Source organism: Plectropomus leopardus, chromosome 20 (genome assembly GCF_026936395.1).
Source record: "Plectropomus leopardus strain MGB_pleo_1.0 chromosome 20, ASM2693639v1, whole genome shotgun sequence".
Taxonomy (NCBI): domain Eukaryota; kingdom Metazoa; phylum Chordata; class Actinopteri; order Perciformes; family Serranidae; genus Plectropomus; species Plectropomus leopardus.
Genome location: NC_142195.1, coordinates 9,605,149 through 9,622,856, shown reverse-complemented (window position 1 = coordinate 9,622,856; position 17,708 = coordinate 9,605,149). Strand labels below are relative to the sequence as shown.

Genomic DNA, 17,708 nt, shown 5'->3' with positions numbered 1-17,708 from the left:
GGTGTTTCAAATTATGTGGCTCGTGGGAGTTTGGACCTATAGCAGACACACAGGAGCGGAACTCGCGTTTCCTGTCAGTCAGAACCTGCCCATCCATCCGCCCGCCTCCTCCGGAGCGAGGAATGCACCTGAACCGGATCCTGCACGGGGAACAATGGCTGCTGAACGTCGCTCAGCCACCTGTTCCGGGACACACGTTCCCCTGAAAGTTTCGACAAAAATCATTTTCCATTCATTTCAGTAATCCCCGTGATAAGCTGTGGCGCACTTAAACTAACAGCGGCTCGTGCAACAATGGAGGAGTGCTGCCTGCCTGCCGAACAAGCGGAGAAACTCCGAGTACACCGAGAAATAGAGAAACAGCTTCGTCGTGATAAATCAGACTCTCAGCGGGAGTTGAAGTTGCTGCTTTTAGGTGAGTGTCATTAGAGTTTATTTATTAACTTCCACATGTTCACGCACTGCGACTAAAAATGTTTGGGATAATTAACTACCACGTGCTCACCTTCCGAGCACCTCACAAATGGACCTGTCACAAATTCAATTAAATGAGTTTATTACCGTTTAAATGTTGCCCACAAGGTGACTTAAAACTGTTATCATGTTTTCTTAACTCTTCTTTTTAATCGGCGTCTTGGCCATGTTAGGCAGCAGCATGGGGTAAAATAAGTGAACACAAAATTAAAAAAAAAAAAAAAAAATACAAACTTTCCAAGGAACAAATTGCTGTACAAGCCACATATCCAAAATGTCAGTTTGATTATTGATACCCCAATGATTGTTTCAAAATGGATTTAAAAGCATTGAAAGAAATCAAATTAGGGACTTTTAAAACGCTATCATTTTTTCCTCAAAACGTGTTGTTGCTGTGTCTAAGTTGAACTCAGAAAAAAACATTTTAATATATTGATATAATTTTTCTGTAAGATATCTCTTGCCCAATGGGAATTTCATGGAAATGTAAACTGTCAGTGACAATGATTCATGAAGTAATCACTGTGAGTATTAAAGTAGGAATAAAATGTTGTGTACTGTAGGTAATATAAGATATATTGGATTTTAGAAGTCATCTATGTATGTAAGAGTTAAAAAAATAGAGATTGGCAACTTTTTAAAAAAGTTTAATAACAAAATTTACATTGTTTATTTTTAAGAATTGTACCTACCTTTTTACAAATTGGGAAATTTTACAACTGTGTTTTGAACTAAAGTGGTGATATGCAACTTATTCGCTCTAAATTATCATTATAAAGTAAATGTTGATTGCACAATGTATAGAATAATGGCATCATTGGCATTTAGATTAGTTCCCCGTAAGCTTTGTTTGGACTTTGTAATTCTGTCTGCCTCTGAGTCCAGTCTTCCAGAAAACAAGAAGAGGATAGTGCTTTTATTTTTCCAACAAGCTCTTGTTATTCATCCCCAGTTACCAGAGGATTCATTACTTTTCCTATCCCCTTTAGCGGCAATGGTGGAACAACCAAAATAAGTGTGGAAAACAAAATGCAGTGTGCCCTTTGATGCTGGTAGTTGCTGGGTTCTGAGGAAAATGGAAAGCGATTCATATTTGATTTTTGCAAAAAATACCATCCTTATCGAGACATTCATTGAAGCGAAGAAACCTGTATGCTGTTTCTTAAGCCTCCGTTTCAAGGCTGTAGTTTTAGTTATTAGGGTAGTTACAAAAGGTCATTGAGATTTTGAAAGAGGTTTCCTTACTTCTAGAACAGGACCTGGATGTTTCAGTTTCACTTAGGCTCACTTTTAGCACTAAACACAAAGAACAGCTGTTGACAACAGAGATGTTGTCTGTCCTGTCTCCTTTCTGGATTGAGAGATTCAGGATTTGCTGGTTTTATCTTCATCCAGGCCGGTATTTGTAGCTCCTCGAGCCTTTTTAGGAGTTTTGAAGTGCATGCTGCTATCTGAGGGATTGTTATCAACAATTTTATTGCAAAATTCTGAGAAATACATAATTGTTCTTACCAAATTTTATGGCAAGCCGTCCAGTTGTTTTGAGACATTTTGCTCAAAACCAAAAGTGTCAACCTCATGTTGACAGGAAAAGGCTGATGACCAAAATCATCAGGATTCATCCTCTGAACGCCACCAACAACTATAGAAGATGTAATTATATTAGAATATTTGTTTAGACAATTTACCAAAACCAAAAATGTCACCTCTTGGGACAATAGTCCATCCAAACGTTTTGGAGTTATTCAATTCTGGGCCAAAGTGGTTGACTGAATTCAGGTCAGGTGCCGCAGAGCTCCAGTTCATTATGTTGAGCTGATAAACTCAGCAAATACACAAGTGTCTGGATCGATAGGTAGCAAGGCTCTGATATTTGTTTTTGATTGCACTGACTTTTAAAGTAGTTAACACGTTACCTTTTGCATTCTTCAAATAGTTGGTGAATCTGTGCTTTAGGTGCTGTTGTTTGGTGAGGACGTTTTTGCTCACAAGATATTAATAATGCTTCATTGCAAAAGCCATGCCAGGTCAGCACAATACATACATGCACGGTGGTCTCGTCTGTATTGTGCATATGCCAAAATATAAGGACAGAGATGCAGAATGTAAAAAGAGAATAAATGTGTCACATGGTGTAGAGCCACATTTTGACAACCATAATGATAAGCAAACACCAGCTGTGTGACATATAGCACAGCTTTACATGAGCCCTGTTTTTTTTTTTACCCACAATTATCAAAACAACCCAACTTACAGAAGCTTGACTGTCGGGTATGATGGAAACAATGCATTAGACATGAAGGACTTTGTTTAAAGGTCAGTGCTGCTTTAAACTTCAACTTGAGTTTGGAGAATGGAATCTCCTCCTGTGAAGGTCAGTGTAATGGTTAACATTTTTGGGCATTTTAGGTGCTTAGCTGACACTACTATCGAGAGTAATTTACAACCAGACAGCAGGAAGCGGTTTCACTCAAGGGCACATGGCTGTTGATTGACTTGCAGTGATCGAACTCAAACCTTCAGTCTACCTTTTTATTCATTTATATTGCGTGCTGTTCTTTTTTGTTTTAAATCTTGGTCTGTCTGGTCTGTTTTTATGGTTTGACTTGATTGTTTTGGGGTTTTTTTAATCTATTTTTAAGACGCTTATGTAATGCAAATAGATAGAAATTCAATTAAAAGAAGTGTCCATGTGTATGCTATTATTTTATGGTGTGCTATGTTTTAAACGTCACTATTTTCTGTTATATCCAAGCATATATCCATCCACTGTAGCTTGGAAGAACGTGAGAGACGTTAACTTCTGACAATGGTCTTGCATTCTTAAGAATAAAGCCTTTTCTGTTGTTGTTTTGTCGCCAAAATCCAGTTTAGCCACAACTGATTGATGTTCAGATGATTTTTTTTTTTTTTTTAGTGCTTGGCCTATTTCTAGTATTGCTTTGATCATATTCCATTTTTCATCCTTCGGTCTCATTCATCTCATTTGCCTAGGGACTGGTGAAAGTGGGAAGAGCACTTTCATCAAACAGATGAGGATCATCCATGGCAGTGGGTACAGTGATGCTGAAAGGAAAGGTTTCGCTCGGCTAGTGTTTCAGAACATCGTCACAGCCATCCAGGCACTGATCAACGCCATGAGGACTTTACAGATCGACTACATCGATGACCAGAATATTGTAAGAAACTTTGCCGCGTTTTTAAAAAAGACAGTGTTTTATGTAGTATTGTAATACTGGTTGACAGAGGTGTGAATGAGTCATTGTTTTGCAAGTCAAAAATAAGTCTTAAGCCCAAAGTCAAGACTGACGAGTGTGAAGTTCTACACTTTGAGTTTCAAGTCCTCAACAAGTCATTGTCTTGGAGCTTTCAAGAAAGTTTCAAGTCCCAAATTAAGATGGGCAAATCCCAAGTCAAACCACAAGTCAAAAACTGTCAAGTGCCAAGTCCTAAACTTTGAGTTTCGAGTCCAAAACAAGTCATGATGTGCCCTTTGCCACGTGTAATTCCATTTTAACAACAGTGCAATTATATCTGAAATTTACAAAAGTCATGAATTCTTTTTAAAATGTGTATATGTTAAAACACACGAGACTGAACTTAATCATTAAGTGGCTTCGGGGAATTCAAGTATTTTTATGTCAAAAGACACGAGTCCAAGTGAAATCACAAATCTTTGGTGTGAAGTCTAAGTTGAGTTGCAGGCTTTTTTTGGATTTTGTCAAGTCTAAAGTCGCCATATTTGAGACTCGAGTTTGACTCACGTCTTCACCTCTGCCATTTAGCAAGTCTAACAAGTTTCAGCCACATTAGCAACTGTGTGAGTCTGTGCTTTAAGCCAACAACATCGTGCCAACATTCTCACAATGACAATGCCATCAAACTGAGGTTTAGCAGGATATTTTTAACATGTTCACCATCATAGTTTGACATGTTGTCATGTCATTAAATATGCAGGTAACTACCATTAACATTTTGACCTGATGACGATATTGAAGGAACAATGAAGACATCTCTCTCAAAATGACAAATATCAAACTCATGGTGGAAGAGTCAGGCAATCAACACCAGTCATTAGAATTAATAGTCTGGGGACTATTAATGCCTGTACAAAATTTCATGGCAGTTCATTCAATAGTTGTTGAGATGGTTCAGTCTGGACGACAGTGGCGGATAAACCAGTTGATTAACTGACATTACCATCTCAAGAGCCACACCACTAAAATGAGGCTCTCTAAACCACTTTTACCCCATCAGAGTCTATGTCACTTTACACAGAATCCACGAGTTTTAGACGGAGTTCAGCTGCAGTTCTCATCCTCCTAATGGTCTATTAATAGGTCAGTCAAAAACTGAAAGTTTGTATTTAGTAAAATCCCCTGTGGATGTCTTGTGTGTGTGTGTGTTTGTGTGTTTGTGTGTGTCTCAGAGCCACGCACAGAAACTGAGCCAAGTGCAGGCAGACCAGGTGTCCACTTTGGAGGCTTGGCAGGTGGACGCCATTAGGCGAGTGTGGAATGACCACGGTGTTCAAAGGTGCTACGACCGCAGGAGGGAATTCCAGTTATCTGACTCTGCCAAATAGTAAGACTTTCATATATTGTATATCATTTACACAAACCCAAGGCTCCTCTAGCAGGCCTTCATTTTGCATTCATCAACTCAAATCTAAGAATGTGGATTCATACAGATAAAACTAAAAGATTAATATGCTTAGAATGAGCGCAGATCTCTGCATGATGTTCCCTTTTATCTGGTCAGGTTAATAAACTTGATGCATTGTTAACTTTTCAGTTACCTGAGCAACTTGGACAGAGTCACAGCGCAGTTATACATCCCCACCCTGCAGGACATCTTGAGGGTCAGGGTTCCTACTACAGGCATCATAGAGTACCCCTTTAACCTCTCAAAAGTTATCTTCAGGTAGAGTATTTTGCTCTTTATTACCTGCCATGAAAAAAAAAAAGAAAAGTTGAACTTTTGACAGGTTTGCAGACTAAAACAACAGAAGAATTCTATACCTGATTTGTTTTTTATCCATAAATCTTTTAGGTTTCTAATGATGTTTTGAAACTTAACTGACAAAATTTGTGGATTTTGGTGAAACTGTTTTTTTGTTATAACAAATGTAATGATTTGATGATGAGATTTAAACCAATCTCATGTCTGTACGCCAAATATGAAGCCAGCGATCAGCTTTAGCTTAGCATGAGGATTTGAAACTGAGAAATGGCTAGCCTGGCTCTGTTCAGAGTTAAGTAAAAAAAAGTTTAAACCTCACTATTTAACACAATATGTTCTTTATTTATTGATACATAAACACAAGAAAAATATCAAGATTTGTGGAGGTACTATGTACCCTATTAAACTGCAAGTTGGTTTTACATTTCTGTTTGTGTGTGATTTGAAAAAAAATAGATATAGCATAATGGTAAGTGAGCTTTAGAGAGCAATGCTAGCTGTTCCCCCATTTCCAATATTTACATTAAGCTAAGCTCTAGCTTCGTATTTAGCATCTTTTCTTCTAACTCTCGGCAAGAAATCAATTCTTTCCATTTCTCAAATTAACAAATGATTGCTTTAACAATCTGGGAACTTGTATATTTTACTTGATCAATGGTCATATGTCTGTAGGATGGTGGATGTGGGCGGTCAGCGTTCAGAGAGAAAGAAATGGATCCACTGTTTTGAGAATGTCACCTCCATCATATTTCTGGCGGCCCTCAGCGAGTACGATCAAGTCCTTTACGAGAATGAGAGTGATGTAAGGTCAAAAACCTCTCAGTCTGTACTTCCTCAAAATTAGGATTTGATTCTTGATTTCTTGTGCAACAGCTACATACGTCCTCCAGCTTTTAAAACACCTATTTCCACACAAGTCTTCTGTCTGAGTCTTTTCTGACCTTCTCTTGTAGAATCGACTAAAAGAGAGCCTCGCCTTGTTCAAGACCATCCTTTCTTATGCTTGGTTCCAAGAGTCCTCCACCATCCTCTTCCTGAACAAAACAGACTTGCTAGAGGAGAAAATCCTACACTCACATTTGGCAACCTACTTCCCCGCCTTCACCGGTAAAGCGTGCAATCTCTTTTGCTGCTCGTTGTGTTAAAACAGCATTAATAGCTGCACACAAAATCATTATTTAATAGTTTGTGCACTGTATTTACTTTTTACCACTTTTATTTAAGTGTCTGAGGAGAGCTGAGACGATGAATTGATTTCCATGGACAGAAAATTAAAGAAATAATTAGTTCTGTTAGCTGTTGTGATGATTTGCTGCTACATGTTTGGTCACTAAACCTTAATCTTTGTGTTTTGAAATGTTGGCCAGACAAAAAAAACAAATAGGAAGCAGCTATTTGTTTTTCAAGTAATGTACTTAACTACGAATTTTTTTCTTTTGACATAGCACTTTTCTTAGGGTTCCTGCAGATCCTTAAAAAGTCTTAAAATGCATTGAATTTATAATTTAAAAATAAGGCCTTAATTGGTATTAAAATGTCTTAAATCAATCTTTTAAAAGTTTTAAAAATGCAAAGATATGGGAAGTAGCATTTGATGCATCTTTTTTCTGATGTTGCATTATACAATTTCAAAATATTTGGTTACATATTTTATTTGTTTATTTATTCATTATTTCCTTTTTTCTTTTTTTTTTAACATAGAACATGTGCCAAATCCCAAATATGTACAGATTGTACTACATGCAACAGTACGTACTCCATAGACAATGGATAATTTTGGCTCTCAACATGGGGGCTGCTGGTCTTCCTCTGCTTTGAATAGAGCAATATGATGGCTTTAGTTTCCCGTTGGAAATCACAGTCTGATCACAGTTATGAACTATCCCTTGAAGTAACATTTTAAAGGACTTTAAACCTGTAAAAGAATATTTTAGTAGTGGCAGTTGTTTTTTGTTTGTTTTTTTTCCTTGGTAAAAGATCTGACTACTTCCACAACCACTGACATTTTGTAAATGAATAATTAATTTACCGATAATCAGGAGATTAATCATTAAAAAATAATTCTTATTTACAACATTAATTCTGAATGTGAAATCTTATCATGGGATGAAAAAGGCATTGCCCATGAGCATGCGTACTGCTTTCTGCCAATAATTGTCTGAAATCTCAATTTATTGCTCACTATAGAGTAAACTAAAGAGTGATTATTACATTAAGAAAAGTGAAAAAGAGAACAATGCAGTGATTTCAGACAAAGCCTTTGTCTTAAATGATCTCATGTTTAAGTTCCTCTAAAAACTCCCTGATTTGAATCACTCTCGCCCACAGGCCCTCAGTGTGACGCTGAAGCTGCAAAAAAGTTCATCTTCCAAATGTACAAGGAGCATCACAGAGGGCACCCCAAACCCCTTTACAAACACAACACCTGCGCCACAGACACAGAGAACATTCGGGTCGTCTTTAAAGCCGTCAAAGACACACTTTTCAGAGACAACCTTGCAAAGTTCAACCTGGAATAAGGAGGTTGCAGGCCAAAGCTGTGCTTTCACCTTTGGGAGGACAGATTTTTGTTATACAGTCACAGACAGCGCTTTTATGGGCATTTTATCTGTTGTGTGCTGACTGTTATTCAAAGGCATGAAAGAGAGACAATAAGAAAGTATCAGGAAAAGGACATTTTTCTCAGCACTGTTGTAAAATTTCCAGTAAGTGGTAAAAAAGCATAGTTGCTATTGCTACAGAAGAGGAGAGGGCAGCTGCAATACCTGTTAATTGAGCTGGTACAGAGGGTTTGTTTATAGACAATGGGTAAATAGTATCAAACGGGTTAGACAAACTCTTAGACTAAGAATGCACCCCACCCTGCCTTACAGCTCCAGGAGGAGGAAGTAAAAGAATAGCCTACCGGGAACCACTATGCCTTCACTTGTATTTATGTAAATGTGTGTGTGTGTGTGTGTGTGTTAGAAAGATATTGCTCGACCCTCCCTCCACCATTAATAACCTTTTTTTGTATTCATGAAAAATGTCGGTAATATTGGAACCACTGCAATGAGCAAACAGCACAGGACTGAGAGTAACCACCAATTAAAACAGCTACTTTCTTAAGCAAACTGCAAGTACATCTCAAAAATGATGTGTTGATGGACCGGCATAAATTAGTAAATTTGACTATTTTGGCTATGAGAAATGGTGTATGTATAATTTAATATAATGATATTGCTATAAATAATCTTTGTATTTTAATTTGAAATGTGTTTTGGCAGCGCATGTAAAAATGTCCCTGCAGATAAAACATATTGAAATTGAATCGAATTGAAATTGACTTTAAAATCTGCCAGAAGGTTTTGGGGTTCAAATTGTATTTAAACAAAATATACAACAATTCAGTTTAAAGTTATGTCTTCCCCAAGCCAAAGTAAAAACTCAAGTCTGTCCCCACTGCTTAAAAAAATATTTGACGTGCCTCCCTGATTTTGTAACCCCCCACCCCTATAAGGGAACTAACAGTCCCTAATTTGTGTTTTTAGCGAACAGGATTATGCATCAGTCCGTCTCTTTCTTGTAACTTTGCACAGAACTTTATTCATTAAAAAAATGTGTATATGTGAAAAGAACTTGCACTTCATGATATATGACAGCAGCTGTGTGGCACTGATTAACCAGAAACTGTTTTAGGACATGTCCATTCTGTGCCGGAGCCGAGGCGTGGTCACAGTGATTGGTGTGTGAAGGTAACAACCTTTGTACTAAACAATGGTTACCAATGTGCAAAGGTCTGACAGGCTGGTCTCTGTCTTCCTGTTGGGGCTGAAGTGGTAAGTGAAAAGAGTCACCGAGCGGGGTTAGACCTGTGGGGACAACAATGCCTGTTTCCACACAGAAGGAGAGACTGTCTAGGTACTATTGATTTTAGCTGCTTTGTGGCTTTACTCTAGTTTGCTTGTTTAAGGGTTGAAAAGTTCAGTGCTAATGCAGAATACAAAAGGACACATTTGAAGTTTCCTTGTAGACAGAGGACATGGTACGCATCAGATATTTGCTTTGGATCCGTCACTGTTTTCTTCCCAGCATGTGGTAAAGTGTGTGAATATTATCAGCACATGAAGCTGGCAACGTTCTCTTTCCTGATTGTTATTGCTTTTTTCTTTACCCTGAGGGCTAATAAAATGTTGTAGCTGCACAGTATGGGCATTAACAGCAGTCCCACACTCCTCGCAGGTAATGATAATAACACGACGGCGCCTACACATACACGCAGAGTTTATGGATAATAATGACACACAAACACAACTCCTCCTATATCTCCATTCAGTTGCACTGCCTGAGGAAGCTGCTGTGCAGCGAGCTGTTATAGCAGGTGATCGCCCTTATTTGGTAATGGCCCAGATCATGTGATCACAAAATGGTGGAAGCTGTGAGCTGTTTGTAAGCTGAGCATCTCCATCGAGAGGCTGGGAGAAAAGGAAATAGGCAGGGAACTTGGAAGTAGATCCATGCTCTGAGACACTAAAAGACAGAGATTCCCGAGCCCCAGCAGTGGTGAGTAGATGGCTTTTATTCTGTGATGATAAAAAGAAGAGAGAGAGAGGGATATGTTCTTGTATTTTTTTTCTCTCACAGCCAGCAGACAGGAAGCAAGAGTGAGGGAGGGGCTGCTGTCATCAGCACTGTGCTTCTGTGCAGTGGAAGTGGATCTGAAGCGGCTCAGCATCCTCCATGGAGGGTGCACATTACAGCTGATGCCTATTTTGTTATTCTGCATTGTAGGAGCGTGTTTTTTTGTTATCTGTGTGTGCTCATACTGTACATGTTTCTGTGAATCAGCATGATGTCAACTGTACAGGAGTCAACCATCCAGCGTTTTTTTTTTTTGCAGCTGTTACTATAATCACATCTTCCTTGTTCCAGGCAGAGTCTTCGGAGTAGGAACGAGGATGTTTCTTTTTCATGTGAATAAGCACACGTGACTCACTGTGAATTTGCATCTCTGCCCAATCTGTGCTCATGCGAGCGTGTAGTCATTCGATTTGAATCAGCACTAGGAAGAGACAGCGAGGAGGGGGAATGAGCTTGTCATGATGTAACAAGCCCTGTTCCTCCCCCCTCCTGCCACCCCTGAGCATCCTCCCCCTCCTCCAGTTTGAATGGAGGGATTATTCACGGGGGAATGGTGACCTTTAACCTCAAAATATTTCTATTTTTCATCCCTCCCCCTCCTTTCCCCCCTCAGCATCTTACTGCTCATATTTACTTCCTCTGTTCTCTGATAACTGTGCAAATCTGATCAGTAAAATCAATACACCATGTGTTAAAGGGGGCAGTTAACCCCCAAATCAAAAATATACGTTTCTCTCTTACCTGTGGTGCTACTTAACAATCTAGATTGTTTTAGTGTGAGCTGCACAGCGTTGAAGACATCAGCTGTCGAGATTTCTGCCTTCTCTCCAATAAAATGGAACTACATGGTACTTTGAGCTTGTGGTGCTTAAAGTGCCAAAAATACATTTGAAACACTGCACAGCAATGTCTCTTTCCAGAAATCATGACCCAGTTTATCAAGATAATCCACAGACCTTGTTGTGAACAGGTTTATGCAGGAACTATTTTCTTTCTGCCCCACTACACCTGCCAAACATCCCTCTGCAGAAGGAAGTGCGCATCTACTGCGAGCTCACCTAGCACCACTGAGCTAGCTAACATTGGAGGGACGCCAATGATGTTTACATCTTGCAATGTCTCGAGCACAAGCCTCTTTTCCATGAGTAGATGCACACTTCCCTTTGCACAGTGATACAGTTGATGGGTGTAGTTTGGTAATAAAAAAATGTTCCTATAAAACTGCTTACAACAAGGTCTGTGGATTATCTTGAGTAACCCGGTCATGATTTCTGGAAAGAAACATTGCTGTTGAGTTTTCAAATGTACTTTTTTAGCACTTTGAGAACCATAAGCCGAGTGCCATCTAGTTCCATTATACAAGACAGACACCTCAACGGCTGATATCGCCAGCATTTGGCAACTCACACCAAAACAATCAAGACTGATTAATAGCACAGCATTTAAGATATGTATAATGTATACATGTATATGTATTGTTGATTTGTGGGTGGGCTGTCCCTTTAACACATGCCTGTTGTTTGGAGGCTCCTTGTAATAAAGCTTTCTGGTATAGCCAGACATTGTGCTTTTTTCTTTTAAGGCCAATACTGATATTATCTTACTGGACATATTGGCAGATGGTAATTGTTCAGCATGAACATTAACATAAACAGCAATGTTGATACAGATCTCCCAGAATTGTTATTAAGGGATTGTGATCAAGATGCATGCACATGCACGCAGCACATTATACAGTTAAAGTTGCCACTGCTCTCTGGTGGACAAACTGTAGATAATGATGACACTGTGTCTTCATTTCCTCAAACCCAGTCAGATATAGATACCTGTATTGAGCTTATATTTGCCATTTATCATATGAAATATAAGATTCCTGATCTACATTTTGGTCCAAACAATACATTTTTTTGGGGGGGGGGGTTGAAGGAACTATCCAGATCTGTAACGTAAAAGTAGTATTGCTGTAGTATAAAAATGCTCTAACACAAGTAAAAGTCATGCAATGAAAGGTATTTATTGTAAGCAAAATGTACTTACAAATTGTAATTATTATTATTATTGGATCAGAATGTATACATTTATTTCTTTAATGTGAAACATGTTAGTCCATAAAATAACTTGCAACCAAAACTTTTAAATACATGTAGTAAAATAAAAATGTACATATATTCCTTCTAAAATGAAAGTGACTACAGTGAAAGTGGACTACAAGTATGAAGTGAAGCATGAAATGAAAATACTCAAAGTGCTTCAAGTCTGTCTCTAAGTACAGTACTTGAACTAATGTATTTAGTTACACTCAACTGCTGGTAGGTTAAAGTTTGGCGTAAACTGCAATCTTAACAACTTGTCTTTCTCACAGAAAAAAAATCATGCTCCCATGTGATTCATTATACAGCAGTCTGGATACTGTCTAGGTTTGTTGTCGTATCATAAGAGGCCATTTCATAGCTGTAATTATCTTCTAAAGGTCCTCCTGGGGATGGACCTGGCATCAGAGAATAAAATGAACTCTGAGGGGGGCGAAGGCAGACCAGGTGAGTCAGCCAACACACAAATCAAACCCACAATTATTGCAAAAGAAGTGAAATTGTTTATGATATCTTAAATGCGGCGATGATCCAAAAATCACTGTTTTTTGTTCTGTTTTGTTGTAGTCCCTCCTACCTCTCTACCCCTGCAAGGAGGTCCCACACAAAGGAAAAAACTATCTGCCCCTCGCATCAGCCTGTCACTGGACCAGAGCGAGGATGACTTGGGGGAGACACCAGACGATCTCGACATTAATGTGGACGACCTCGATACCCCTGATGAGGGGGATTACCTCGACTACACGGACCATGAAATGGACTGGGAAGGTGGGTCATTCAGAATAAAAACAATGCATCTTCTTTTAAATGTAACTATAATGTAATTCCTACTGAAAAATATATTTTTTATGCTGTTACAATTGTTTTAAAGGGACAGTACAGCCCAAAAAATACCCACATAATTTTACTACTACCTGTAGTGCTATTTATCAGTCTAGATTGTTTTCATGTGAGTGGCCGAGCGTTGGAGATATCAGCCGTAGAGATGTCTGAATATAATGAAACTACATGGGACTTCAAAAAATATTTGAGAAAAACCAGACAGAAATGTTTGTTGAGTTTACCACATTTCTGTTTCTGAGTTTTTCAGATGCATTTTTTGGTGCTTTATGCACCACAAGCTGAGTGCCATCTAGTTATAATATATCACTCAAACACTGCAAATGACACCAAGTAACACTACAGGTGAGAGGAAAAATATGTATTTTTGATTTGGGGCCGAACTGGCACTTTTTTGTCAAGTTTTTGTTATTACTCATTATGTTTTATGGTGTAATTCTCTTAACCACCTAGGTCTACCATGAATTTAAATCTTTTTTCGACTGAAGACATTTGCACATGTCAGCAGGTGTAAATGATGAATAATTCAATTTAGCTGCTCCAGTGTCAGGGTCTTGGTATTTCTCATGCTGGTTAAATGTCACACTGTCATGGTTCATTGGGACACTTGCACACAACAGAACCATCGCTAATGATGTTAATAACACCTGTGCCAATAACACACTACTGGTCTGTTCTCATGTCAGACCCCAATGCAGCCAATAGAAGTGGGACAAGTGAGCCTTACAATCCAATCCCGACATACAGCGCTGAGGAGGAGCGTCAGGACGGCAAACTGTGGAGGACCGTACTCATTGGGGATCAGGAGCACCGCATCAACATGAAGATCATCGAGCCCTACATGAGGGTCATCTCCCACGGAGGTGATTATTAGAAAGCCATATTTGCATTATAACTATGAATGTTATGTTCATCCTCAACATGATCTGTATTTGCAGAGGCAAATTATTTTTATTTTCATAAATACACTTTTTAATAATAATAATAATAATGACAATAATGTTGGTGATGATGATGATATATTTATATAGAACCTTTCAAAAATAGTATTACAAAGTGTTGCACAAATTATACAAAATAATGCATGAACATGCTTTGTTGTTCAGGCAGGTAAAGAGTAAACCACAATTGTTAGGACTGAACTACATTATTGATATGATTGTTTAAAGTTAAACTGGAGTCATAGATTAGCACTGGATTTCACTAAAGGTGCTTGGTTAGGAAATATATCACTAGTGGCCCAAATAGTATTATTTCAATTCTTTCTCATTGAATTGTAAAAAGTTATTAGACATCTAGCACTTTACATCCCTTAGACATTTTTTAAAGACATCAGTCTGCTGGAGGATCCTGGTTTTTGTAGACACATACAGCTGACTGTCATTAGCATAACAATGGAGAGATATTTTATGATTAACTATTAATCTGCCAAGAGGAAGCATGCAAATACAGATTAAAAGAGGACAAAAGCTCCTTTTGAGGAAATCACTATTGTGCTCACTGTCAGGTTGAAGGATAGGTCATCTTTTTTTTCCTCAGGTCTGTCTGAAAACAACACTCACTTGCTCATATGTGAAGGCGTAATTACCACTAGGGATGGGGGAAACGCTCGTAGTTGATCAAAGTGGTAATAAATTGCCTGTAGTGTTACCATGCACATTTTTGCCCCAGATCTTTGTCTTTCAGGTAACATGGTAACATGATGAATATAACAGTCTAATTTATCATAAAGTATCCGGTTAATTAATAATGCAGGGTTTTGCATAGAATAAAACACAGTTTTATGTATATTCATATCCATATATTTTTATGGAACACTACCATTATTATGGAAATCACCACAACCAGTTTCAACATAATTTGATATATTAAGCAGTGAATGAAGACTGAGTAAATTATTTTAGAAAAGGATGTGTTCTTGATCAGAATGGACAGAACAACAATTACACCTACCAAAAACTGTAGTAATGCAGCTATGGGCATGAGAATGTAGTTTTAAAACAAAGAGTGAAAGAATGTGAACCTCTCCTCTAATATTTCCAACAATACTCATTAATTATTGCAACTTTTGTGTACTATTAATCACGTCAGTTACGCTGCCACAAAGTAACAGAAGCAAACAACCAGTTTCATTAAAAATGTCTGGAATTGACAGCAGCTAGAATTAATATGGGGACTCAATTGTTTGAGCACAGTAAACATTTTTCAGTTTAGCTTTTCAGTTTACAGCAGGCCTAAATATCTGATTCCAGAAGTAACAGCATATTGTTAAAGTCTTAATCTCTGGTGAACTGCATCACAGTCGGCTATTGTTTCTGAGCTGAGAATGATGTCTCATTTTGGATCTGCCTCAACTTACCTTGGAGGAGGGCCAGCCGAAAAAAAAGAAGAAATACGGCATCTTTGTTTATCTCTCTCTCTCTATTAAACATTGTCAACAGACATACAGCAGGTCAAGTGCATGCATATTAATATTCCAGTGAGTAAAAAGGTAGATATCGATCAAATGAATATGAAAAGGTAAATCAATTTAATTATGTATAAAAAAAATATATTATTAGAAAATAATTATTCCAAATATAACAATGCACACTGACTTTTTTTGTCTGTCAAAAGTTAATGTATCTATGCACAATTGAAATTAGCCAAAAATATCTTAAGGGTTTGAGAGGGACTAACTGAATCTTTCCTTCAGTATGTGAACTTTACCAATTACAAGTGTAAGACTTGTCATGTAACTCAAAGGTTTATTATTACATTCAAATTTTGTGATAATATCTCTCGAAGTAATTGTTGTAGATCCCTGTCTTTTTAAATAAACCTCTCTACGTCTCTCCAAAACACTTATGAGGAGGGGCTTTTATCATTTTATCGTAATCTGAGGCAGTTCTTAATTTGTTCGCAAAGTACGAATTCAAGTGAGAAAATATTTATGAATCCCAGATATTAACAAAAAGGTTCCTAGGTGTGATTTGAGCACAGACTTGTGCATATGCAGGTTTGTGAATGAGGCCCATGTGTTACACCACAAGATTTTAAATTGAATTTCTTTGATCTTGTTTGGAAAACAGAATATAAAAGGATGTATCCGTGCTTTGTGCTAGTTTATATAATCTAATTGTGAATTCCAAAAAAGTTTCCCTATGAGGGAGATCTCATAGTTTTTAAGCTCTTCCTGTTTGTTTGTAGTTTTTATGTCTGTTAATTTCATCCCAGAAACTTTTAACAAAGGCACGGACACAGTGTGCAGTCGAAGCCAGTTGATGAATGTTACATCAACCAGTCGCCGTCTGAGAGGGAACGCTCCACAAACAAAACACGCTGGAAATTTTCACACGTTTTCTGCACATTAGAACAATAGGATTCAAGCTGAAAATTGGCTAAGTGGCCACTTGACAAAATACACCCTGTGTGTTTGCCGATGGGTGGCTGCTGCTGTCCAAAACAACTCTCTAGTGTGTATAAACAAGTGACAAATTAGTGGAAAAACACAAATAAATAAGTGGAGAAACTGGTGCAGTTGCTTCCATACAGGACGTCACTGAATGTTTTTTGAATGAAAGTGATGTGAATGTGTATTAATTAAAACCGTAGGACTGCAACTAGCTATTATTTTCATTTTCAATCAGTCTGCCCGAAGCTTTCTTCACTTATCAATGAGTCTATAAAATGTCTTAAAATAGTGAAAAAAATGACATCAAAATTTTCCTAAATCTAAGAAGGTTTAAAACTGAAAGACATTCACTTAACTATCACACAAGACAAATAAAGACTGCAAATCCTCTGTGGATGAGCTTAAATGAAAAAGAAAGTCTGTGAAAATATCAGTCATTTCAGCTTTTTAAAAAAACACCAGAGGGAATATTTCTTAGAAGAGTGGTGTTTTTTTTCTCAAATTAAATTCCAGAGACTAATCCAGGATGCACTGAAGCTTTTCTCAGTCACCCAAACCCTACTTAAACAGTTTCTATTGTTTATTTTCTCTAATTTGTCATTCATTAAGACTTCTGTGGTCCCAGGGTCTAAATTGAGACTCAACACTAAGTCACACCATATTGGTTTCACAGGGGCCTCATCTCTCTTTCCCCCCTGAAGGGCCCTCTAAAACCCCATGACCATGAGCGTGCACCTTGATAAGCACTGACCATATTACCATTATTGGTGGAAATCTGACCCCTAACCACATCAGGTAGTGCATTTTATTCCCACTGTGCTGTGGGCTTAGGTGAAACACAGCCGCCCCATGGAAACAGAGACGTCTGTCACTGAAAATAACACAAGCTCTGTCATTTAGATAAAAGACTCTCTGTCTAAGTGACACCAGATCTTGTGATGAATGGGTCGGTGAATAAAAGGAAATTGCATTAATCGGAAAAGTAGTGAGAGCAAACAGGACAGAGAGACAGCCAGACAAAAGACACAGATTGGCGGATAAATTGAACAAAAAAAAAAAAAGAGGAAAATGAGGGAGCAATTAAATTATGAAAACTATGCTAATTAAGGCTAAGCTCTCACCATCAATAAAACAAGGTCAAGTTAACTCATTGCTTTTATTTGTATGTTTTTATCAAGGCTACTATGGCAACGGAGTGAATGCCATCATCGTGTTTGCTGCCTGTTTCCTGCCAGACAGCGACAGAGAGGACTACCATGAAATAATGGAGAATCTCTTCCTGTGAGTTTTACACTGCACACATGCACACACACACACGCACACACGCA

General features: G+C 38.0%; 2 protein-coding genes across 6 annotated transcripts in view; both read left to right on the top strand.

Moving 5' to 3' along the window:
• The first annotated feature begins 56 nt into the window (after positions 1-56).
• Positions 57-8,096, top strand: LOC121959521 (guanine nucleotide-binding protein subunit alpha-14-like). Its single transcript, XM_042508867.2, has 7 exons — positions 57-415; positions 3,469-3,653; positions 4,904-5,058; positions 5,269-5,397; positions 6,109-6,238; positions 6,390-6,543; positions 7,765-8,096. The coding sequence occupies exons 1-7, from the start codon at positions 295-297 to the stop codon at positions 7,953-7,955; spliced, it is 1,065 nt and encodes a 354-aa protein (XP_042364801.1). The 5' UTR covers positions 57-294; the 3' UTR covers positions 7,956-8,096.
• Positions 8,097-9,192: 1,096 nt separating this feature from the next.
• The window catches only part of prune2 (prune homolog 2 with BCH domain), a 50,852-nt gene continuing 42,336 nt past the window's right edge, over positions 9,193-17,708 (top strand). Inside the window, exons 1-5 of one of the 5 annotated variants that reach the window (XM_042509423.2) lie at positions 9,193-9,254; positions 12,527-12,593; positions 12,714-12,914; positions 13,673-13,849; positions 17,559-17,661. In XM_042509423.2, the coding sequence (XP_042365357.1) occupies positions 12,539-12,593; positions 12,714-12,914; positions 13,673-13,849; positions 17,559-17,661 (536 nt within the window). In that variant the 5' untranslated portion in view covers positions 9,193-9,254; positions 12,527-12,538. The other 4 variants (XM_042509424.2, XM_042509422.2, XM_088071572.1 and 1 more) reach the window with 4 other exon arrangements.

What these genes read in the sequence shown, in the direction of transcription:
- LOC121959521 (XM_042508867.2), top strand. Translation starts at nt 295, where the DNA reads ATGGAGGAGTGCTGCCTGCCTGCCGAACAAGCGGAGAAACTCCGAGTA. An exon ending in ACATCGATGACCAGAATATT is followed by an intron (nt 3,654 to 4,903) that starts GTAAGAAACTTT and finishes TGTGTGTCTCAG; the next exon opens with AGCCACGCACAGAAACTGAG. An exon ending in CTCTCAAAAGTTATCTTCAG is followed by an intron (nt 5,398 to 6,108) that starts GTAGAGTATTTT and finishes ATATGTCTGTAG; the next exon opens with GATGGTGGATGTGGGCGGTC.